The sequence below is a fragment of the Callorhinchus milii genome, unplaced genomic scaffold (genome assembly GCF_018977255.1).
Source record: "Callorhinchus milii isolate IMCB2004 unplaced genomic scaffold, IMCB_Cmil_1.0 Scaffold43, whole genome shotgun sequence".
NCBI classification, from domain to species: Eukaryota; Metazoa; Chordata; class Chondrichthyes; order Chimaeriformes; family Callorhinchidae; genus Callorhinchus; species Callorhinchus milii.
The window spans coordinates 104,739-129,061 of record NW_024704784.1 but is presented as its reverse complement, the minus strand read 5'-3'; the positions used below and the strand labels follow the sequence as shown (position 1 = coordinate 129,061).

Here is a 24,323-nt window from a genome sequence, read left to right as displayed (position 1 = left end):
ACCACCGGACATTCCTCTGGAAGTGCAGAGGTAATGAGAAAGTAGCAGAAAGGGCACAGATTAACATTGCCTCCAGTCTGTGTGTCTGGAGCTCGGAGTATGCACTGAACTTAAATCATTTCATTCTAGTTGGCTTGCATTAGGGACTGACATGCCTGAGGCAACTGTCTATCATCTTCCACATATTGTCATACAAAGCTAAATTTACTAAATACCAAACCAAAAATAATCTGTGGAAAAGTTATTAATGTATCTCTACACTATATAGTGGCATAAACATATTTGTGCATGTTGGAAAATAGCATCAGATTTAAAAATCTTTCTAAGATCAGTGATAATCAGAACAAGGTCAAACTTAAAATAGGCAATGACTTGGTGATCAGTGTATTCTAACCATTTTATCCAGCATCATCATCAATCTCCCAGAATGACACCTGAGAGTAGATATGATAATCACTTCTAAAAAACTCTAATTCATAGTCCATATATTCAGAATTGACAGCATAGAATCCAAGAAATTCACAGCAAAAAAGAAAGCCATTGGGTTCATTGTGTCTGTGCCGTCTCCTTTAAGAACAATCCGTTCAGTCCCAATAAGAGCAAAACAACATAAGATTCAATAAATGTGAAGTTATTTATAAGACTATCATATATGTGTAGTGCCCAAATACCATGTAGCACAATCTTGTGTAAATACATATGATCAAGAAAGGGAAGCAACGGTAATTGGCAGCTGGTGCAAAGCTCTCTTTAGTGTGCAGCTAACTTACCTTGCCGGTCTGTTGGTATTGGGGTATCCTTATCAATTCCTTCATACTTTGCTTGAATATCTCCCTAAAAACAGACACAAGGAAAGGAAAACTTACACGAGTATAAAATCTTGCATTTTTACAGTGATTTTTGACATAAGATGGTTGACAAATATAATGGTGGATGCTGAGTAGTGAAATTAAGAGATCTGACGATGTTGACCAAAGATATAGTCACATACAGATCTTAGGAGGTTTTTGAAGGCAGGAGAGGGTTTAAGAGTTTTTATGGTAGAGTGAGGAGCAAGTGCTAAGCTAGTCAGAAGAGCAGCTATTTGCAGAACTCACAAGGACAAGGCAATGGGACTAGACTGAGCATAAGTAAGGCTTGGAAACAGGGATGGAACTGCTAACACAGTTGGGGCAGTAAAGACCTGTAACAAAATTAGGTTAAAATAGAACAAAAGTGAAAAGCTATAAAATGCTGTGGTTCTTACTCAATGTTTTTAAACTTTGTTTACAGCCCAAAACAAACAGTAGCATTTCTAAGTTTATATGGCAATGAAACATTCGAAAACAAAATGTTTTCTGCCCAAGACTGCCAACATCTGCTTTGAACCAATGTGCTGATTTGATCTTGTTTGCTGCTTGAAAAAATTAAAGCAAGTGTTATACCAATTCCAAAGACTTTCCAATATTTGCTTGTTATAATACTTCACATAGTTAAAGAACTGTATTAATTGTTAAAGAACAAGGATCTTTAACTTGATTTCTTACAGAAACAAATCATAAAATCAGGGAAATTGTTTGTGTCCCCATGGTAATGGATCTCAGTGCTGGAGGAAGGAAAACAGTTCCATTTTGGGTAGTCTTGGACATCAGGAATTATGAAATTAGAAAGAGCACAAGCACAGTAAAGTCTACTGCTCCTCCAGCTTTGCCTTGGCTTCGAAAACGCACCATTGTTTTCTGTTTCAGCCACCCTCTGTCAGTTACAATTTTTACTTTGAATTGGGTTAAGGACTTGAACAGCAGATAGAAGAGATTTCCCATCTATCAGAAGAGATTTGAGCTTTGAGACCCAGATCACACAGTAAAAGGTCAAGGATCTAATTCTAAATGGAGCGACTCTGGCAAATATAATACAATTTACATTTATTTAGTGCCTTTCATGTCCGGAAAGATATCTCAAAACATTTGGCACTGCTGTGGTGGGGCAGCCGAGCTGGGGGTGGGAAAAGTAACTGAAAACATGGTCAAAGAAGTGCGTCTTAAGACGACCTTGAATGATGAAGGAGAGAGTGAGTCAGAGGGACTCCAGAATGGAGTTCCAGAAGGCAGGGGCAGGATGGCAAGGAGCAGAATGAAAGCCAATGGTGGACAGATAAGGAAGGGATATCAAACAAGGCAGTGTTCGCTGAGTGAAGGAAGTCACAGAGGTAGGATGGGGCTAGACTGTGGAGAGATTTGAACGCGAGAACAAGGATCTTTAACTTGATCTGCTGGGGAGCGAGTGAAGCCAAGCGAGGATGGTGGGGGGAAGGGATGCTGATAGATGCCATGACCCATTAAATAGTACTATGACCCATTCTACCTTCCCCCAATTCCGCAACATCACCCAGCTCTGCCACTGCCTCTCCCCTCAGTCCGCCAAGACCCTCATCCATGCATTCATTATATCTAGGCTCGACTACATTAACTTCCTGCTTGTCAGCCTTCCCAACTATTTCCTCCACAAGCTTCGGATTATCCAAAGCTCTGCAGCTTGTGCCCACTGACGCACCAGGCTCTGTGACCTTATCATGCCCATCCTTGCCTGGCTCCGCTGGCTCCCCATCCCCCAGAGGAAAGAGTTCAAAATCCTCGTCCTCACCTTCAAAACCCTCCATGCCTTGCTCGTTCCTCTAGATTTCCACATTATTTCTTGCTAACCCTACTTTAAAAACATCACATTCATTAATCTTTTGGGCGAATTCAAACTGGCAGAAAATCTGACAAAAAAAAGTTTCCAAATAAAATGGAATTGATGTAGATTGATAATAAATTCAAAGAACAGATTAAAGCCAACTTCAGATTTTGAGACTGAAGATTGCTGAAGTTGTATGATACAACTCTGACTTAAATTACTACCTTGTAATCATTTCCCAGGCATCGATTCATTTACTTAGAGGTGACAATGGGGGGGGGGGGGGGGGTCGATTGGCAGATTGCTTTCCAGGGTTAATAATCCCTCCCTCCAAACAAATAAATAAATATTTGCTGTGCGCAATTCATTGCCTGTTTTGCCCACAAAAGACAGTCAATCCACTTCACAATATATTCTGTGAAGCACTTTGAAATGTTTCAACGACTTGATAAGGTGCTGTATCAAATGCAAGGATTGTTATTATTATTTCTAACTTGAAAACTCCATTGACATCTGCCAGCACTGAATCCCTGACCAGTTGTTCTTCAGACCACCTCTAACTGGCACAACATTAAATCAAAGTTTTTGCTGGAATTCCTTACATCCATCACCCAAACATGTAAATCTTGGTTGGGGGCTGTTAATCATGGGGCAAATTAACTACAAGTGGGAAATTAAGTCTCACTCTTTTGAAATACTACATCACACATATATAAATACATCAGCAATAAAGTTATCCCATTACTCCCCATTCCACCATTCTTGCTGTGCTTGCTCCTTCTATAATATTATGTATTAAAAACAGGAGTAGGCACACCAAAAAAAAATCCGGACAATTTGTATTTTTAAGAAAATAAGGATGGCAGAGATTTGGGGTTTGAGTAAAAAGGGTCTAGAATAGGAAGCCACTGCATTCCTATTGTCTGACATTAATACTAAACAGTTGCCTTCGAAAATGTCAATGGGCTGGTGTATGTCAAGTAACTAATTAATAAGGTATTCTATTGCTTTTGTTAAAACAAGACTCACTCCCAAGGTCTCCAGGGTCTGTGGCACTTTCCCTTCAGTTTTACAACTTAGCTGAAAGCTGATTCCCTTGGTCACAAAAACAAGGAATCTTAGATAAATGGCTTTTAATAAAAAAAATTATAGGTTGGGTTAAAAGATTGCATCTTTTATCTATACACTGTGTGGGTTAAGAAAGCCCATGATTTATTTTAAATGTCAGATGAGGAGGATTGAAATTCAAAGTGTGTGATTTTTAAAAAACCCCACAAATGAACCAGAGCATCCAGAGCAAGAACTATAATATACTGTAATACATAAAGCTGCACATTTCTATAGTGCAAAGTTTTGAAACCACTCAACCATAAAATGCTGCCATCTGTATTTTATTAATTTGCATGACCCATTATAATTTTACTCCCATTGTATCTTTGATCATGTTAGTTAGAAAAGAGAATCTAATTTACAATCACAATAACTTACAACTACATAGCATCCTTCACTGAAAAGAAATGCCTCAGCACTTTAAGGATGAGATGCATTAGAAATACAATTAGGCTGTTATGCTGGCAAACATGGTAGCTAATTTGCAACACAACAATTTACAAACAACACCGAGATGAAGCAACCAATTGAATGTTGAATGGGTAATTTTGGATGAGGAGTGTATTGTGGGGGGTAAGCTTGGAGTATGTATTGGAGTACTGATGAAGCTTAACCAGCTAAAACCACATTGTTTGCATTGAAAGTAATGTCTGGCAGGCTTCCCTCTCCCTTTCCAGCTAAGACAGCCCTATCCATTAGGGCTTTGCTTCAAGGTTGATTAAATTCTGAATTCCTGTTGCTAAGTGTCACTTTGGAGCTAGCCAGCTCCAAAGAAACTCCACTTATCTCAAGAGAATAATAAGGACGGAATATAAACCCAGGATTATAACAACAACTAGCATTTATATAGCATCCTTCATTGAAGATAATGTTTTGGGAGCACAAAACCTGCACTTGGGACGCAAGAAAAACTGCACATTTTTGAGATAGCGGCAGGTTCCTTTAATGTCCATATGGATTAAGCAATCCTTGCATTTGATACAGCACCTTTCACATTGGGAGGATGTCTTGGAATGCTTCACAGGATTCACTGTAAAGTATAGTCACTATGTAATTTATAGATGAATTGCAATGCAAACATAACCTAATTTTGTTTAATGACTTGATTGGAAAATGACTTGATGATGATCTAGGCAATTTTACTTATGTTGGGTTCAAACTTAAAAGTGAAGTATTTGCTCTACGCTGGAATCCAATCAATAACAACTACTGCAAGAACCCTAAAGACTAGAAAGACCTCCAATTTCCAGCTTGGTGTCCTGATACATGCGGAACCCATCACCATGCTTAAGAGCATCCAAATCAGACAGAGTCCACATATGTATCCCACCTTGAAATGCAGAGTTGCCCCCAGGGTATGTGCAGGAGTATTGTTCAACGTGTGTTCTTGGAGAGACACTCGAGAATTCTTTTTGTACCTTTCCTTTTCCTTTGTAACCAGAGCTGCGTCTACTGACCAATTGGTTGGGTTGCCACTGTGGAACCAGAACGCTTTCTGGATCACTTAATCTATTATAAACTACCATATGTTTTTGTGGCTAATATTTTTGTGGAACAGTGGTTAAAATTGGGCCTGAGTCTCCACAATGATGGATGAGCACTTGAGTTCCATTTGTTCAGCAACTCTGGCCCTGCTGTGTGAGAGCCTCCATACTAATGGGATGTTGAGCTTGCCCATATTGCTCAATGCAAGTAAAATTTATAATTATAGTGGTTTCAACTCTCCCTAAGGGAGTTTGGGTGTGTTTTGCTTTCATTTGAAGTGCTCTATCAAGTCTGTTTGTATTTAGCTCATCTATTTTGGTTGGAAACTATATTCCACGTTGTCCTTTTCCTCCGTAGAAAAGTCAAAAGCACATGCTTTGGCGACCTATGAAAAGAGATCTCACAGATCACTTTTGTTTGCTCAGTATTGACAATTATGTACAGTATATCCACTGCCCCTTGTGTGAAAAACTGCCTCCTGATTTCACTCCTAAATGGCCTAAGCTCTAATTTTACGATTATGCCCCCTTGTTCTGGATTCCCCTAGTTTAGTTTCTCTGTATCTACCCTATTCCTTTAGCATTTTAAACACCTCAATTAGATCACCCCTCAACCTTCTAAACTTAAGGGAATACAGACCAAGTTTATGCAACCAGTCATAATCTAACTTTTTAAGCCCTGGTACCTGCCCTGGTATTTGGTGAATCTGCGCAGCACCCCCTCCAGGGCCAATCTATCATTCCTAAGGTGCGATGCTCAAACTGAACGCAGTACTCCAGATTGTGTCTGACCAAGGCTCTATAAAGATGAAGCATCATTTCCTCACCTTTGTATTCTGTCCCACTTAAGATAAAGGCCAAAATCCCATTCGTTTTTTTGAATACCATCAGCAGTTGGGCCTTCAGCCTTTCTGCCATCAATCTCTGGAACTGCATCCCAGAGTCCTTATGGCTTATCACCAGAATAATAAATAGGGAGGTTAAAATAAATAATTTTCATACAGAGGTTGGTTAGAATATGGAATGCTTTTGTGTATCCATTTGTCAGTCATGTCCAACAGCATTTAAAAGAATTGGATAAATATTTGTGGGCATATAACATTGAAGTGTAGGAAAGAGCAAGGAAGTGAAATGGGAGCAAATAACACCGATAGTGGAGTTAGCAGTAGAATAGCCGAGGTGAGCTGAATGTAGTTTTTCTGTGCTGGAAACCTTCGATGGCACAAAAAAAAGCAAAAAAAGTAGACTTTAGCTTTTCTCAGTACCAACCGACAATAAGGTGAAACTCTAAATCGAGGTTAGCGTCACAACGAGGTAGCATTGCTCCATTTTGGCAGTGCACCTTGTTAATAGATTCCAGGAACAGCTTTGAGTGCTTTTACATATGTCATTGCTATATAACATCAGCGGGGAACAACCTGCTGAATAAACTCACTGAAGGCCACAGCTGGTAGTCAATCACAAAAACAATGTAACCTATTCTCTTGCATGTGATAACTCTCCAGCTATTACTTCACTCCAAGGGTACAATAATGGCTTATTGCCAAGTGGAAGCAGAGAGCATTCCTAAAGAGATTCCTGCTAGCACTGACCACACAAGTGGAAATACATTTAGTACAAAGGAAATGAAGTAAAAATAGCAGGGTGCTTTAACAGCCAGCAGGGATGGAGACAGTGGTGAGCATTTTGAAGAAACAGGTCTAACAGCAAGCTACTGAACATTGTGATGGGGTTTCATTCAGGTTCCATTCCCTACCACAGGAAACCACAAGCTTCCTCTGTAGCTTCACACAGCCATTCCCAGGCAGCAACAGCAAATGAGTTTATCAGAACTGAAAAATGGCACAAAATATCCCAAGAAATAAACTTTAAAATGTCATCAGTGGTGCTAGCGTTCGGCATGGATGCTAAATTAGACTGAGTAAAACCTGATCAAGTAAACAAATCCTGCTTTTACATTATGGAATTAGATTGCAGAGACAGCCACCACTCAAAATCCCCAACCTGTCTGATGTTGTCGCATTACTTATACAATGACTTCAAACGTTAAGGGTCTTTGCTCAGCACGGACCAAAGGGGATTGGGGAGAAATCAAAGCTTAATTGAATTAAATTGATATGTAACCACTTAAATCGTCAGATAAGAGTAGTTCATTTCAACTAAATGTCCCCAGTTAAACTTAACTTTTCTGGTTGGGTAAGAATTTATTAAAATAGATTTCTGCTCCCCCCACAGTAGACTTCTAGGCATTTATCACGCCAACAGTATTTTAGCACATGAATTATAATGGAAAGAAGTAACTTTCCTTTACTCATGTGCCAATGCATTTTAACAAATCCCCAAGTACAGCCAATGCTCCAGGGGCTATAATCTTTGGCTTAGAATATAAACCTAAGACAAAGATTGTAGCCTCTGGAGTATTGGCTGCACTATTCTCCAGCAGCTGCACTAAATACAGACCTAATTGAAGAATCTCAATGGGAATCGGATTTTGTAGAAAATAAAAGCATATGAAAAACAAATCTAAAACAAATTTCTTTTTGTTTACCTCCACCCCCAGCAGTGCAGCCCAGGCCAAGCCTCGCACTAATGGCGGGATGTCAACCCTTGCTTCTTTCCAAATCTGAATCTTCTTGTACGGGTAGGCCTGCAGAAAGAATATAGGCATGCCTCAGATGTGTATATGCTCTCATCTCTGCCTTCTTTCATACCTAATATTATTTTAGCTTTCACTCTGCCCCCACTATTTGGGACTTCCTCCCGAAATCTCTTTGCTTCACTCACTCACTCTCCTCTTCCAAACCAGTTTAAAACTTCTCTCCTTGACCTTCATCTATCTCCCCCTACCCCACTATTACAGGCTCCCACAAGTTTCTTTGAGTCACTCCATCTATGTTCAAAGGCACTAGGTAAGTGCAAGTTGATAATTTTTTTTCTGATTCCTCGGTCTCAATATATCTACCTGTAAAAATGTTAACATGTTTATTACAATTTAATGATAAATATCAAGACATGGCTAAAATATCACGGCTTTGCTCAGAAGATTTAGCAACAACTTGAGTCCAACCTTCAGTAACCTGTCAAAAAGGATGATTCGGTGCAGTTGATATTCAGTGTCTCTCTCACGAATGATGAGCGGCAGTGTGGCTGATGCAGATAGATCATGGTTGCTGTTTGAAGGTGACATATTGGACTGCCTGAAAAACACAATGATTTGTTGTACTTTACATCAAATCTTTCACAACACAAGTTTGTCAAAGAGATGCAGGATCTGGTGAAGTGCAAGTCACAAATATTTTGTGGATGTGTATTTTTCTACCTTTGTCAGGCCAGCTGAATGACTGACAGTTGCGGAAACCGAGAGTTCAATGTATGCTGCCTACACGTGGAAATTCCCACGTCAGGAATGGAATATGCCCCTTTTACTTAATTCCAAAGAATATCAGGTGCAGGTTGGTAAGATCCAAACCTTGGGAACCCTATACTGTGCATTGGGCACTGCTAGAGTTTAACCAGCTATAACTGCATAGCTTGCCATTGAGAGCATTGGCTGGCAAGTTTCCCACTGCTGTACAGCCAGCACCTCCTTACATGTTAGGGGTTTGGAGTACTTTGGAGAACTGTGGACCCATCTAGCTCAGGAAATGGATGATAATAATAATAATCCATGCATTTGATATAGCGCCTTATCATGTATTCGAGATGTCTGATAACTGAGACCGTCATAGAAGATAGGCTGGATTCTGACATTTGGTTGCCAAACATGTCACCATGGTGCCAGTTCAGTTCAAAGGAGACCCCTGCTTACCTCCCCCTCAAGGAGGGTAGTGTCACAATGACACACCTCCTAGAACAGTCTATCAAGAGCTCTAGTGACCTGTTACCAGAACGTTTCAGTTGAGGAAGGTCTTGTGGTGCTGATTAATCTACAGATTAGAGAATAAACAAAGGAAGTTTGCAATTGAGTATCAGAGTTCAGTGGTCACTCACAAATTGTTTGATTTTTTTGTTTTGGTGATTCTTTCAAAAGGAAATAATATCTTTGGATACAGTACTGTATTTAGTTTGGGGTATGACATATGCATGCAACTGCCAGGATCGTGGAAGGTGAACTGGATGGACCTTTGTCTTCTTTGGGCTAGCATTTCCTATGTTCTTATGTCTTTGTGCAGTTTCCAGTGTTACCCTGAATCCCCAACTTTGAAACTCACTCTTGTATTGTTTACTGTTGATTAATAAGTGTATTTATTTAATGATCAACAATTTTTTAAAAAATAATGAAGGGATTTGATAGGGTAGACGCAGAGAAATATTTCCTCTGGTAGAGGAATCCAGAACAAGGGGCATAATCTTAAAATTAGAGCTAGGCGTTTTAGAAGTGAAATCAGGAGGCAGTTTTTCACCCAAAGGGTAGTGGAAATCTGGAACTCTCTCCCCAAAAAGGCTGTGGATGCTGGATCCATTCACATTTTCATGATGGAGGTAGATAAATATTAGGTCAGGGTATTAAGGTATATGGGGCAAGGGTGGGTAACTGGACTTGAGGTATAGATCAGCCACAATCATATAAAATGGAGGAACAGGCTCAAGTCACTTAAAAGCCTGCATCAACAACAAGATTACACTTGTATAGCGCCTTTCATGTCGGGAGGACGTCCCAAGGTGCTGGACAGAGTACAGCATTTCAGACCCGACCTGGGTTCAGGGGGGAGAAGGGAGGGAGGGGAAGAGGGGTGGCTGATGCCATGGTCGAAGAAGACGGGCTTGAGGCGGGACTTGAAAGAGGCTAAGGAGGGGGTGAGGCGGAGTGATTGGGGAATGGAATTCCAGAGGTTAGGGGCAGAGTGGCTGGAGGATCTCCCTGTTTCTATGCCTATGTATCTATGCAAGTCATTTACTCACTCATCTTCCAGCAGAGGATAGAATGCTTCTCCAGCAACATCTTTCAGTCTCTAGGATAAGAAAGGTTGAAATACTGAATTCATATTCTGAATGTACATGTCATCATTGCTAGACTATTGGTTATACACCACTGATTCCCCAACCAGTTTAAACAGTCCTCAGTCAAAAACCCCACATCGAAGTTGGAGAAGGGTCCAACTCCTCTTGGCCAAAGCAGCTTTGTCCAACAACTGATAACGATGAACTACTGAGATAGAAATTGGAAGAAAAATGAGCTTCTTCACTGCACCTTAGTACAAAGTGCACAGTGATCAAACTCACTGCATTATATAGTATTGTAGTAGGTCATACATTATTTCTGATAACCTGAGGCTGGTGAGTTACTGGCTTCAATGGGAAGAATCAAGGGAAAGTGCTGAGCAGAAAGCAGTACTTTGCAAACATAAAAGTGATTTGACTGTTATTCCAATGCTTTGAGAAACAGATTACAGAAGGTCAGAGCCAGAAGCCTGGGATGAGGACCCCTTGCTCCATGAGTTGGGCAATCCGTTTGGTACAATTTGCATTTATACAACCCCTTTCACATCATGAGATACTGAAAGCTTCATAATGGTCCCAGTATTAATCAATTGGGCGAGTGGGTAAGTTTAAACAGAAGTTTGTGTTAGTTAAGATAAAGGGGATATAAACACTTTCAAAGAAGCACTTACATTTCTGAGTTGGCATAACGGCAGTGTTACTGTTGTATCGTCCAAGAGAAAACTTCTATCCCGTCCTTGTCCAAAGCTTTCTCCATCTTCCAGTATAAAGCTTAAATGAAGTTCAGATTAAAAAGTGAAACGTTCTTAAAGTGTACAAAATGTCAGAAGCAAACTGATAAAAGCTCAGGGTTGTGTCCTCCCTTTGGTTTAGAGTGGAGGAGAATTATTATCCTTATGCACATTATTACTCTGAAGCTTCCTCTAAACTTTAAGATTTTTTTTTAAATTGCGTGCTTAAAGTAACTTAGAACATCAAAACCTTTTCAAAATAATTACTGTCAAGTTTAGTGCAGTCAAACATGGCAACCATTTGCAGCAGAAAGGTACCATTAACTACCACAAGATGAATGACCCATTAATCTGGCATTGTTGGGCAGGACACTGGGAGAATCTCCCTTTTCCTTTCACAATGCACTACAACAGTCAAGCATTATAAATGTTCATAAACATTTTTTTAATGACAGTGAAGGATTTTAGTCAATACCTGAAACCCAAGAGTACATCAAAAATCACTTTCACATGAACCAAAGGAAGAGCTTAATTTTAAAATAGAATAAGAAATTGCAAATGGTTGTTACGTTTGCTTGCATGCAGTCACAAATGATTTTTAGAGACATTTTGATGTGACAAGTTGCTATAAGTAGGCACTTTCTTTATAAATTGTAATTCCATGTTTCTTATTTTAATTAAAAATAAAATAAAAACCCAATCTAAAGAAGTGAGAGTGAAACACCACCTTGGCAGCATTTTGAAATGAATAAATATATGTATTATTACCACTGCCCACTATTGGCTGCTATTGTCGGCTACTGATTTTTTACATTACCCCAATGCATTCCATTTATATTTACACCCACTTAATCTAGGAATATTTTTTCTTCTGAAGATGAACCAATCTTTTAGCGTATTTATATTGAGAGACAGAAAACAGTTCAAATAATAAAAGTTCCCATAAAAAAGACCTAAAAAAGATTAAAATCCTGTAAAATTGAAACAAACATCTGTAAAGAATAAAGCCTCATGACTTCAAGAGAAACATTAATCCTATCACGAAACACACAAAGGAAACATTATAATTACTAGTATAATGTTGAACGTGTATATAAAGCCTTATGGAATAGCTCACTCTTAAGCTTAATAACCTTTCATTAATAGGAGTCTGATTTAAAAGAAAACCCGCCTAACAAATACAAATTGAAAATTTGGGTTCAACAAATACCAGAATTTATGTGGTGAAAGTTGGGAAATATCTTTTTTATATAATGGGAGGAAGCGCTGCTGCTTTCTGCTGGTATTTTGCAGCCAAATAAAGATAAATGTATTTTATTGAATTCTGGGAGGTACAGGATTTTAACTTTAACTCCCAGGTTAAAATGCTTGGCATCTTGAGTATGTTTGGTTAGTTTTATGTTTGGTTAGTTAACATTGCTTCAGGTGAAACAACATTATTATATATTATATGGTGTTGGCGACGTCCTCTGCCTGACAGGAATGGTATTTTGGCTAACCTTGGCTGCCTCCGATGTGTCCGGGGTAACCGCCTTCCACTGTATATAGGGACATGTGAACACCTATTTTTTACTTTATAACATGGCTGTAATATCCAAAGCTAATTCAATTCAGGTCACCATAGCCTTTGACTAGGTATACTGGACTGCTCTTGTACAGACTGCAGTGGGGGGGTGATTGATTGTGAACATGCACAATTAGTTATCTTATATACACATAGATACACAAAGAGTGGAAAAAAGCCCAGACACCTATTAATCGATTCCTGGAATATCTCTCTAGCTCTATTTCCCGGCTAATATGAAAATCATCCTCTCTGGTTATCAGTCATCTAGTTGTTGCTCTCTTCCTTCTTCCCCCAACCCAAAGTGAAAAGCCAAAGAGACCAAAATATTGTAATTAGGTGAATTCCTTGCAGAAAGGCAAGGTTTTGACAAGAAAAGCTCAGAGTTTCCTCTGTTCCCGCAATAATAATAATAATAATAATCCTTGCATTTGTTATAGCACCTTATCATGTCACTAAGACTTCTCAGCACTGCACAGGATATTCTGTAAAGTGAATTGACTGTATATTTTGTATGTGAAATGCGGCAGCCGTTGCGCAAAGCAGTGTCTCACAAGCAGTCATAGATTGAGTAACCAAATGTTTAAAAAAAAGATTTGTTTATTTTCTGAAGGGATTATTCCCCCCTCATATAGACCCAGTTCCTCAAGCCTTTCATTCATCACAGGGACAGAATCGGACTGGTGGCTCTCCCAGTACATACCATAAACACATCAAACTGTTGCCCTGATTAATCTAAAACGAAGCAAATAGAAATATAGTGATGTAAGCCAGGAACAAAGACAAGGAGCAGTAAAAGTGCATTTCAACAGAAGAACTGTAAAAGGTAACAATAATCAATTTAGCATGATGACCCATAAGCATCGTGAATGGAGCCCACATTGTAACCATGTTACAACAGCACTGGCCCTATAAAGAAGCACGTTGTAACAGGGCCAAACTATAATAAATGGGCTCCACTGGTAAACAAAACACAGGTAGACCATTAAAACTTCACAACTTACTTTGATAAAGTGCAAATGGGTGGTTTCGAACGAATTATTCCTTTGTTCGTAAGTTCCTTCTCCAAGTCTCCGCCAGCCAAACACCACAGATAATAGACTTCGGCAATAGACCGCTCCAAAAGATATTCCTCACCTTCAGAAAAATAACAATTGAAAGAGAATATTGTACCGTTCCAAACCTGGGGATACTGGTTCGAAGGTTTCCACAATTCAAAATGTTAAATTTCTATACGACCGCCTTGCACAATTTCCCTCAAGTCAGTACACCTTTTGTTAGCAAATTAAATGGTAGACATTCAAATTTGTTGCCAACGAGCACAGGGTGACCTCTGTATAATGTGAGCAGCGTTTTTGATACAAAAAATTAAGGTCTGTGGGGAAGAAGTCGAAAGAAGTCTTGCTTCTCATTTTCACAGCATCCGACACCACTTCACGCAGATCATCCATGTCAAGAGTCACTGAAGTCAAGTCCTGAGTGCCACCCATACATGCCATGCACAAAAAACACCACTGATTATTGCAAAGTAACATCCATATCATCAGCGCTCGGGAAATGATTTAGCAGCACTTCCTATGCCCATTAAATCATTTTGCAGGAAAGCTTGTCAGTGGGCAGCCGATGTACAACACACAGGAAATTACATCAGTGCAACATGATGACCCAAAAGGCAATCATTTTATAGTGCTGGAAGCTGGCTGGTCAGTACAGTATTGTGCTTCTGGGATATCATGGGTTTTCAGGAAAATATTACCTTTACAGAGAGTTCCCAGGTCCTCAGGAATAATTAGATCAGCACAACGCAGAGAGGATGAAAATAGGCTGACGGGTTTGCAATATGGTTTGTATAAACCAGACACTTCACTGAATAACTCATCATGCAGCAGTTCAGCTGGGGAGGGCCTGCAATGAATATTAGTGGATATAGTTTTATTACTTCAAAATAAATGTTATAATCTTTACTACTGTAGAAAAATGGTCTTTCCCACAATTGGCAGTAGGAGGAGACCTTGCCTGTGAACTAAGGAAGGAGCTGTTGGTAATGAGCGCAACTTTAATTAGTGTCAAGTGGCACCCATCCCAAGGTATCATCCCTCAGTTTGATGTACAATAAACCAACAGCAATTAGTATATATATAATAATCCTTGCATTTGATATAGCGCTTTTCACGTCTTCTAGATGTATCAAAGCGCTTCACAGATACAAAGAAAAAAAAGATTGCATTTGTAAAGCAAACATCACAAGGAACGCTTTCTATTTTTTAAAACCATTCTAAAAACAATAAAAATATTTTCTTTGAAGTGGTCAAAGTACATTACTTGCCTTTTAGAAGGGTGATACGTGAAGCATTTTCCCAACAGTGTTAAAACATCTCTGGGTAATTCCTTTGATAAGATGGAAACAAGTGATAAATTTGACAGCCAGGTACACAAAAAAATTACAAATCATGCGAGTGAGGAATTATTTCAATGAAATTAGCCAAGGAAATAATTCACTCCCTCTGTTCTGCTGGCTCCAGCCTGCGCCACGTCCCCGGCATGGTCCTCCCAACCAATGGTGATCGAGCCTTCAGCCTCTCTGCCCCCACCCTTTGGTACTCCATTCCACAATCCCTCCACCTCGCTCCCTCCCTTGCCTCCTACAAGGCATGTCTCAAGAACGTTCTCTTCAACCGTGCCTTCGGCCACCCTCCCTGATCTCAAACTGCTGCTCGGGTCCACATCCCTGATTGTCCAGAGCCTTGGGACGTCCTCCCGACATGAAAGGCGCTATACAAATGTAATTTGTCATTATGTTGTAAAATAATTACGTTTTCATGCCCACCAAAATTTGCTAGGTTTTGTAGAATTATTGATGAAAATGGCAGTGTGTGATTTGATCATGATCACTGGGAGCTTGAGCTAGATATCCTGAGAAGCAGCCTGTTCATTAGAGAGAATATAAGTGTCAGCACTTTGGTTTGGCTTCAGGTAAAATTGTTGTGCTGAATTCTCAATTGGTTTGGGCTGCAATTATCAGCAATGTCATAATTATCAGGCATTGTATTTTTCACCCACTGTCATTCAAGATTCAATTCTTAACAGCAGAATAATTCCCTTTTATCATCCACTTCCGAATGGTCACATTCTGTGCTCAGTTTGACATCACTGGATTAGCTTTCGATCAGTTCAGTTTCAGCTCTGTGTAAACTGCCATTGTCATGACTTGCGACGTATTGATTATTGTAGATAATTTTAAGCATATGTTCAGTCTCACTAGAAAATTAGAATAGTCAATATTATTTCACTGACATCACCCCCAAGGGAACTTGCAAGCCTTTGTGCAGTAAAATTTATATTAAAATGGTTACTAAATACATTGGTAAAAATTTAAAGTCAAAGTCGACAACAAACCTTAATAATCTCACAGCAGCCATGCTCTTCTGCCATTACAGTCTTAATGTCATCTACACAACCTGCAAAACATACCAGCAGTGAGACAAGGTACTTCCTTTCACCATGGTACATTATAAAAATCAACACATAACACATTGGGACATACAGCTTACCTAGATTTAGAATGAATCTTAGCCTTTCGGAAATGCCCAAGTTTTGAAGCAGTTTACGACCCTAAACAAAGAAAGCAAGCAAATCAGAACTAAACAGATCTTTTTAACAAATAAGGTCTTTCATCAACAATTTGCATCATGTGTGTGAAATAAGCTGAATCTGGGACAATATTTCTGAAGACAGGTATCCAGGTGATAAAGGCAATGGGATACAGCCAATAGTTCCTCTCTTCTTCACCCAAAATGATCTCTAATGACAACTTGTTTACCCAATTGAACTTTAGGGAAGCACTTTTGAACAGCATACAAATAATTTAAAACAAAGGACCACACACACACGCACTTGTTTTAATACCATACGAATTTTACCCCCATCATAGCATTTTCTTTCTTTTTTGGAACTGAATGTAAATTTAAAAAGAATAGCAATAATTAAAATATGAAAAACAGAAGAGATGCAGTGATCACTGTGTTGGTAGAACTCAGCCACAACCACGTTAAGCCTGTTCACCACATGTGGTTAGAATATATTCAGCATGTCATGACTGTTCCCATCACTAATTGTCTGTAATCTTTACCATATGACTGTTCAGTTGTCACAGTTGCCTTCTTTTCTGAATAAAGGCTTCTGTTTTGTAACATTATCGTTTTCTCCAGCAAACACATTTATTCTGCATCTATTTGTATAGTCTACGTCCAAGCCTCAATTCTTCACTGTTTCTACAAACTGTACTCAACTAATCTTAACTAATGAGCAAGAGAAGATGATTGTAAGAAATCCAAAAATTTTATGGATTACATTCTCTTTTAAGATTATTAGACACAGGAGACAGTTCCTAAACCTAGGCTATGAAGTTTAACTTTTGGCAAAGGAACAAATTGTTTCCAACATATAAATTCTTGGTACAGAAATTATTTCCTCCACTAAAAGAAACCTCCCATCCATCTGTAAACTGTGTGTTTCACATTTTATGCCACAATTACAAACTTCACAGATTGAATTGGAATGAAATTTCCTCCCCACAGACAGCACTCTTCCCAATACAATATGTTCCTTGTAAAGTGTTGATATATATATAGAGAGATTTTCACACTGCTGTGTGAACTTCTGGTTTGTCAATTTGTTTTTATTCCTCTATGCTTCAATGTCCAAATATTAACGCCTATTAAAAAGACTTTGAACTCATATACTTTATTTGAAAAACAGTCTTGACTCCACTGCAGGGCTGGAAGGATGCTGCATTGTTGTTTTTCGGATGAGATGTTAAACCGAGGTCCTGTCTGTCTATTTAGGTGAACATTAAAAACATCCCATGGCAATATTCAAAAAGAGAAAAGAGTTTCGCCCAGGATCCTAGCCAATAATTCGCAGATAAAACTGGTCATTCATTTCATGGCTGTTTGTTGGCCATTGTTGTGTACAAATGGCTGCCAGATTTACCTACAAAACACACAGCTCATTTTACAGCAAATCCTGCGATGGGCTTCGATACATCCTCCTGATGTGAAAGGCGCGATATCAAATAAAAGAATGATTATTATTATTATTATTACTGCTATTGGACTGCACGTTCTGAAATTCGGTCTCCACATTGTGACCAATGCTTAATATAAAAAGGAGACAAATGAGAAGTATTGAGTCACACTTTCTGTTAAAAAAAGCTGAAATGTACTCAAAGAAACAGGCATCCAATTCCATTTAAACAATGGAAATAATTCAAACATTTACTTTTATTTAGAAAAATCTGACGTTACACTGTGTGATTCATTGCTTCTTTTAATTAAAGGTATTAGTAACAAACAAAATTACCTGGGACGTTTTTATAGACTATAACACAAGAAAGAATTATTTATTGAAAGTATCCTAATCAAACAGACCCAGACAGGTTGGAATTGCCAAATTGGAATTTGGAAATTTGATTAAACATACCTTATTGCGTGCATTTCATTTGTGCTGCTTCTGGGAATCTTACAGTAAAACATGTGAAGGTTAACCCCTACCACTTCCTACTATTGCTCATACTGTTGTTCACAGACTGCACCAATGTTGTGTTTAGTGGGATTTAGGGAAAGTGGATCAGAGAAATAGGTTATCTCAGAAGATTTGTTATAATGAATTTCAAGGGTTAACTCATGGTACGAATGATTTTTACTCCTTGAATTTGCTGGAAATTGCTTTTAGTGCTCGATCGTACCATGTCCTCAAATAAAACATAACTGGGGAACGCGAATTGTCAAACAAGCCTATTCTACGAATGATTTTCACACAACATGTCACTTAAGCTCTCAAGGCTAATTGAGGTACCACTTTGAGTGTGGGAAGGGAGTGAATGGAAGAAGAATATTGTTCTAATCTCTTATCTTGTTTGGGGCCTATTACCTCTCTATGCCCGTCCGGGATCACAGTTTAAATGTCACACTTAAAACTTGTTACTTTAACACTCTTCTGTAATTGAAAGTTTTGATCTTTAAGCTGCCTGATGGGCTCCTCGACATTAAAAGCTCAGGTTTAAAATTACATCCTCATGATCAGAAACTTTGTATAAGAATTTGCTATCCCTCTTTATATAGATGGAAAAGATGGGTTTATAACATACCACACAAAGTTCAAAGAGTATCACACCAAGGGACCACACATCAGCTTTGGGGCCTGAGGGTAAAAACCTCTCGCTCTGAGTGTGATCGCTGGGCTTCACCAATCCTTCCGCAATGACCTCAGGTGCTAAGTATGAAGCATATCTGAAAACAATCCAATAAATACACATTAACTGGTAGTTTTACTCCATCGCTGAGATCAGCCAGCAGTCCATCACCCCAAAGGCACAGAACATTTGAAGCAAGTTGAACAGCTGCTTAAAAATGTAAATGGGCTTATAAAGATGATTTCCAAATAGTTGATTGCAACAATTATGAAAAATAATTCTCCAGCACAATTATTTTTACTGAAAAAATATTTTGAATTCTTGTCTTTAGAGTCTAATTGGTCTAATGGAATTTGTCAATCACAGCTGCTGATCTCAAAGTAGAATCCATCTTATTCACAAAAGCTTCAGTAAAATTGGATGCTTTTACACAAATGCCATTTGCAGCCTCAAGTGCCAATGCCAAACAACCTTCAGGTGTGCTGGGCATGTTTCCAATGACAAAATACTGATAGCTACACTTCAAAGGAAACACCCGAACAGCGGTCTGCCCTGTTCCTGTGAAATGTCATGACACCACGATCAGCCATGATTGAATGGCGGGGCAGGCTCGAAGGGCCAAATGGCCTACTCCTGCTCCTACATGTTATGTTACCATTACTTACTTAAATAATAATAATATTATTAAATGATGGATTAATCGTTTGCTGAGGTATAGTTAATAATACAGTATGTAATGGACACAGAATTTCCAAATAAATATCCTATTCTGGATTAAGTGACAGCAATTGTTTGGATCATGAAGCCTGCCTGGTGTGATCATTATTGTACCTCAATAGAATGAAGTTCTCTAAAAGGTGCAACTCGACACAATAATAGGCTGAATCAATTTAGCTTCAGCACAACATGTACTGTACACATGACAGATGTAATATAGACTTTGTTTTCGAGATGGAGCAATCCATTTCTTAACCTCCTCTTTATATTTTAGTGCTTTGGTTTCATTCTTCTACCCTCCCATCCACAAATGTTTTCCCTTTATAAGTGTAGGATGATATCTTTGGATTCTCCATGTCTCCAGTGAGAAAAATGTTTGTTTTTTCTGACTGGAGGGAAGTGTCCCCCAGAGGTCGGTATTGGGACCACTGCTCTTTTTGATCTATATAAATTACCTGGACTTAGTTCTAGGGAGTACAATTTCCAAGTTTGCAGATGATACTAAGCTAGGAAAAGTAGTAAACAGTGAGGAGGATACTAGCAGACTGCAAGAGGACATAGACAGGTTAGTGAAATGGGCAAACACGTGGCAGGTTAAGAGAAATGTGGAGAAATGTGAAGTGATGCATTTTGTGGGAAGAATGAGGATAAGATAGATGGCATAATCTTAAAGGGGGTGAAGGAACAGAGAGACCTGGGGGTTCATATAAGTAAATCTATGAATGTGGCAGGACAGGTAGATAAAGCTGTTGAGAAAAGCATACAGGATACTAGACTTTATAAACAGGGGCATAGAATAGAAAAGTCCGGAAATTATGATAAACCTTTATAAAACACTGGTTAGGTTTCAGCTAGAGTACTGTGTTCAGTTCTGGGCACCACACTTTAGGAAGGATGTAAGGCATTGGAGAGGGTGCAAAGCAGAATTACCAGGATGGTACCAGGAATGTGGGACTTCAATTATGAGGAGAGGCTACAGAAGCTACGATTATTCTCTTTGGAGCAGAGAAGGTTAAGAGGAGGCTTAATAAAAAATTTCAAATTATGAGGGGATTCGACAGGGTGAACAAGGAGAAACTGTTTCCACTGGCAGGTGGGTCAGTAACTCGAGGGCACCAATTTAAAATAGTTGTCAAAAGAAAGAGGGGAGGTGCGGATAAATTTTTTCACACAGCGAGTTGTTCGGATCTGGAATGCATTGCCTGAAAGGGTGATGGAAGCCAATTCGATAACAACTTTTAAGAGACAAGTAGGTAATTATTTGGGGAGTACAAGTTTGCAGGGACATGGGGAGAGAGCGGGGGAGTGGGATTGATTTGGATAGCTCTTTTCAAAGAGCCGGCACAGACACAATGGGCCGAATGGCCTCCTTCTGTGCTGTATAATTCTTTGATTCTATCTCCTTTCCCCTTCCTTCTTGTTGCCCTACATTAGCAACAGAGCAGAACTCTACTGGTTCAAAAGGTACATAAGTGCTTCCTGCTTGAATAATTATTTCTCCAGATGTGGATCAGGGTTATCATTATTCCCAGATGGCAACTAAAGTAAATTGACACCGTTTACAGATATGATGGCTTCAAAGTGCAAAGATCAGAACATTTCAAAAACACTATGAGGCTTCCTCATTAGAGTTTTAGAACTGTAACCTATGTTAACATTTTAGCCTGACTGATGCTTTTCCATCCACCCATCTGATATATTTTGGACTGAAGTTTCCACTGTATGTTTGGTTCTGCTACAACTATGAAAAATAATGCAGGACAACAGTGAGAAATAAATGTTATTTACATTAGCAGAGCTATTTAATCTGTTTAAAGGGAATTTGGTTTGGATAAGAGAGTAATATTTGAGAGGAATCAATCTTCTTTGAGATATCCTGGGATCTGTATCTTTCACACAAACCAACAAGCAGAACATTGCATCATCCAAAGGACAGTACCGCCAATAGTGCAGCTCTTCCTGGAGCTATCCTCCTGGGGGGAGGGGAGGGAGGAGGTAGTGGGTTCCCATAGAACTGAATCTAAGGTGGTGCATTTGTCAATGAAATGTCAGAATCAAGCCAAACCTCTGTGGTGGTCTTGGTAGCCCAGTTCCTGAATCAGGCGGGTCCACAGTACTCCAGGGCACTGCTGATGACATTACAGCCAGCCTGGATCATCAGCAAGACTTGAAAGGACTTGAGGAATTCTGACAGAAAGTTCACCTTGACATTTTAAATTACCTATGATACATTTGTGAAACATTTGGGCAAAGCAAAAAAGTGTTAATCTTCTTCAGCCGTCGTCGTGCACTTACCCAATAGGAAAGTCAACATCAGCTCCATAACCAGTCATGTGATATAGGCCAAACTTAGCCAGCTTGACGTGATTCTGCAATTAGATAATAAGAAAAAAAATCTTAAAACAGGTCCTTGGCAATGATTAAGCCCTCCAACAAGCTACCCCACGTGAAGGTCACTATACAAATGCAAGTTGTTGTTGATAACTGGATGCTAGACTCTTAAAAACAATTCTGAGCCAAAAGTAGGAGATAATTCAATACAATTTATATATCACCATTCAGATATCACAAAGCCCCTCACACTGCTGGCTAAGCACCCAAGATGGTGGTGCAGGGGGAAGGGGTGGGGGAGTGGAAATGATAATCACAGTTTACAAGGAAAGGGAACAATAAGAACCATTATCTTTGCATTTGATAGTGCATCTTTCAAATCACCAAGATGTCTCACAGCACTTCACATCACAGGATATAATGTAAAGTGTAGTGACTGTCTTGTATAACTGAATGTAACGGCAGTCAATTTGTATGCAGCAATGACGCACAAGCAGTTTTGAAGTGAATGACCACTTTTATCTGGGAGATTATCTGAGAAATCTATAACATATAACAACAACAATAACAACTCAGATTTATATAGTGCCCTCCACGCCGGACGGCGTCTCAGAGCACTTCACAGTAATGGATCCCGGGGCCGAGCTGCGGGGGGTGGGGGGAGGGGGGAAGGTGACCAAAGTCGTGGTCGAAAAGAAAGGTCTGCAGCCAAGACCTGAAAATAGCAAGAGAGGGGGTGAGGCGAAAGGAGTGAGGAAGGGAGTTCCAAAGCCTTGGGGCATAGTGGCTGAAGGCACAGCCGCCGATGGTGGACGGGAGGACTCGGGGGACAAGGGGGAGGCCAGACCCGGTGGAATGAAGGCACCGGGCACTGTTGTGAGCAGAGAGGTCAGAGAGTTAGGGTGTGCAGAGGAGTGGAGGGATTTGAAGACTAGTGTGAGGATCTTGAAGTCGATCCTCTCTGGGACAGGCAGCCAGTGCAGTCTGGCAAGGACTGGGGTAATCGGAGAGCGGAGTTTGTGCGGGTAAGAATGCGGGCAGCAGAGTTTTGTATGACCTGGATTTTATGGATGGTAGTGGATGGGAGATTGGCGAGGAGGACATTTGAATAGTCCAGCCGAGAGGTGACAAAGTCATGGACCAGGGTTTCAGAGGCTTCTGGAGTGAGGTATTGGCAGAGACGGGCAATGCGTCGGAGGTGGAAGAAAGCAGTGCTGGTGAGGGACCGGATGTGGTAGAGGAAGGATAACTGGGGGTCGAACCTGATGCCTAGGTTGCGTACTGGTTTGGAGAGTTTTAGGGGGAGGAGGTGAGAACTGTGTGATTTTAGACGTTGACGAGAGCCAAAGAGTATGGCTTCCGTCTTGTCAATGTTCAGTTGAAGGAAATTTGCGCTCATTCAGCCGCTGAGGTCTGACAGGCAGGCTGACAGAACATCAGGGGACTGGGGGTCGCAAAGTGAGGTGGAAAAATAGAGTTGGGTGTCGTCCGTATACATGTGGAAGTGTACCCCATGTCTGCGGATGTCAGAAAGAGGAGGGGGCCAAGAATGAATCCTTGGGGTACCCCGCAGGTGACCGGGTGAGAACGGGAAGAGAAGCCATTTGTGCAGATGTACTGCTGGCGGTTTGTGAGGTAGGACTCGAACCAGGTGAGTGCGGTCCCACTGAGATGGATGACGGAGGAAAGGTGGTGGAGGACGATGGCATGATCAACTGTGTCGAACGTGGCGGAGAGGTCCAGGAGGACAAGGAGGCAGAGGAAGCCCTTGGTCACAAATAGAGAGAATGTAATTTGTGACTTTCACAAGCACAGTCTCTGTACTGTGGGCAGGGCGGAAGCCGGACTGGAGGGGTTCGAAGAGGGAGTGGGAGGAGAGGTGTGTGTGGAGTTGATTTGCAACAACTTGTTCTAGTACTTTTGCGAGGAAGGGCAGGTTAGAAATAGACTATATAAATAGTCCATTGAAGAATAAAGTAAATGGAACACATTTATTCTAGGTGATGTGTGAGACACCTTTCTCATTCACCACTGACATTTTCAAATAATCCAAGAAGCTACACATCCCTCTCAGCAATATGCTGTCTCTAAGCATGGCAAATTCCTTGTAACGCACCAAGTTGTACACCACCAGTAATTTATTTGTACTGAAGCATCAGCACAAATAATTTACTGGTGGTGTACAACTTGGTGCAGAACAGGGGTCATCTCACCTCTTTTCTTTCTGACTCGGTGACAAGCTCTGACTCTTGTTTGAGATGCTACCTGTATGAAGGGCACTATATAAATGCAAGTTGTTTTTGTGCTGCAGTAACCCTACATTAATTAATGCCAAGCAAAATTCCCACTGAAAGTTCTGTCCTAACAATCAGGCAGCTCCCTCTTTAGAGCCAAGCACTGTAATAGTCTATGACAATAACGATAGTCCGTAAGCACATTAAAGAGCCTAGTACAAAGTGATCAAGATGAAACCTAGTTTTTAGCACCTCTAAAGCATTTATACAGCTTCCACATAAACAGCACCAAGTTATATTGCCTGAGTCACTCCACTCTTGGATCAGGCAGAACAGAGATCCAATGAATAGAGGTCTGGATAC

The 24,323-nt window shown here is 40.0% G+C and overlaps 1 protein-coding gene across 1 annotated transcript in view; it reads right to left on the bottom strand.

The window, feature by feature from the left end:
- tbck (TBC1 domain containing kinase) overlaps positions 1–24,323 on the bottom strand; it is a 148,690-nt gene that overhangs the window by 88,610 nt on the left and 35,757 nt on the right. Inside the window, exons 5-16 of the mRNA XM_042345361.1 lie at positions 21,691–21,764; positions 18,634–18,775; positions 16,037–16,097; positions 15,882–15,943; positions 14,812–14,873; positions 14,242–14,390; positions 13,490–13,622; positions 10,862–10,961; positions 10,152–10,201; positions 8,317–8,446; positions 7,798–7,896; positions 773–834 (exon numbers count right to left, since the gene is read on the bottom strand). Of these exons, the coding sequence (XP_042201295.1) occupies positions 773–834; positions 7,798–7,896; positions 8,317–8,446; positions 10,152–10,201; positions 10,862–10,961; positions 13,490–13,622; positions 14,242–14,390; positions 14,812–14,873; positions 15,882–15,943; positions 16,037–16,097; positions 18,634–18,775; positions 21,691–21,764 (1,124 nt within the window). The remainder of the gene's footprint in view (positions 1–772; positions 835–7,797; positions 7,897–8,316; positions 8,447–10,151; positions 10,202–10,861; positions 10,962–13,489; positions 13,623–14,241; positions 14,391–14,811; positions 14,874–15,881; positions 15,944–16,036; positions 16,098–18,633; positions 18,776–21,690; positions 21,765–24,323) is intronic.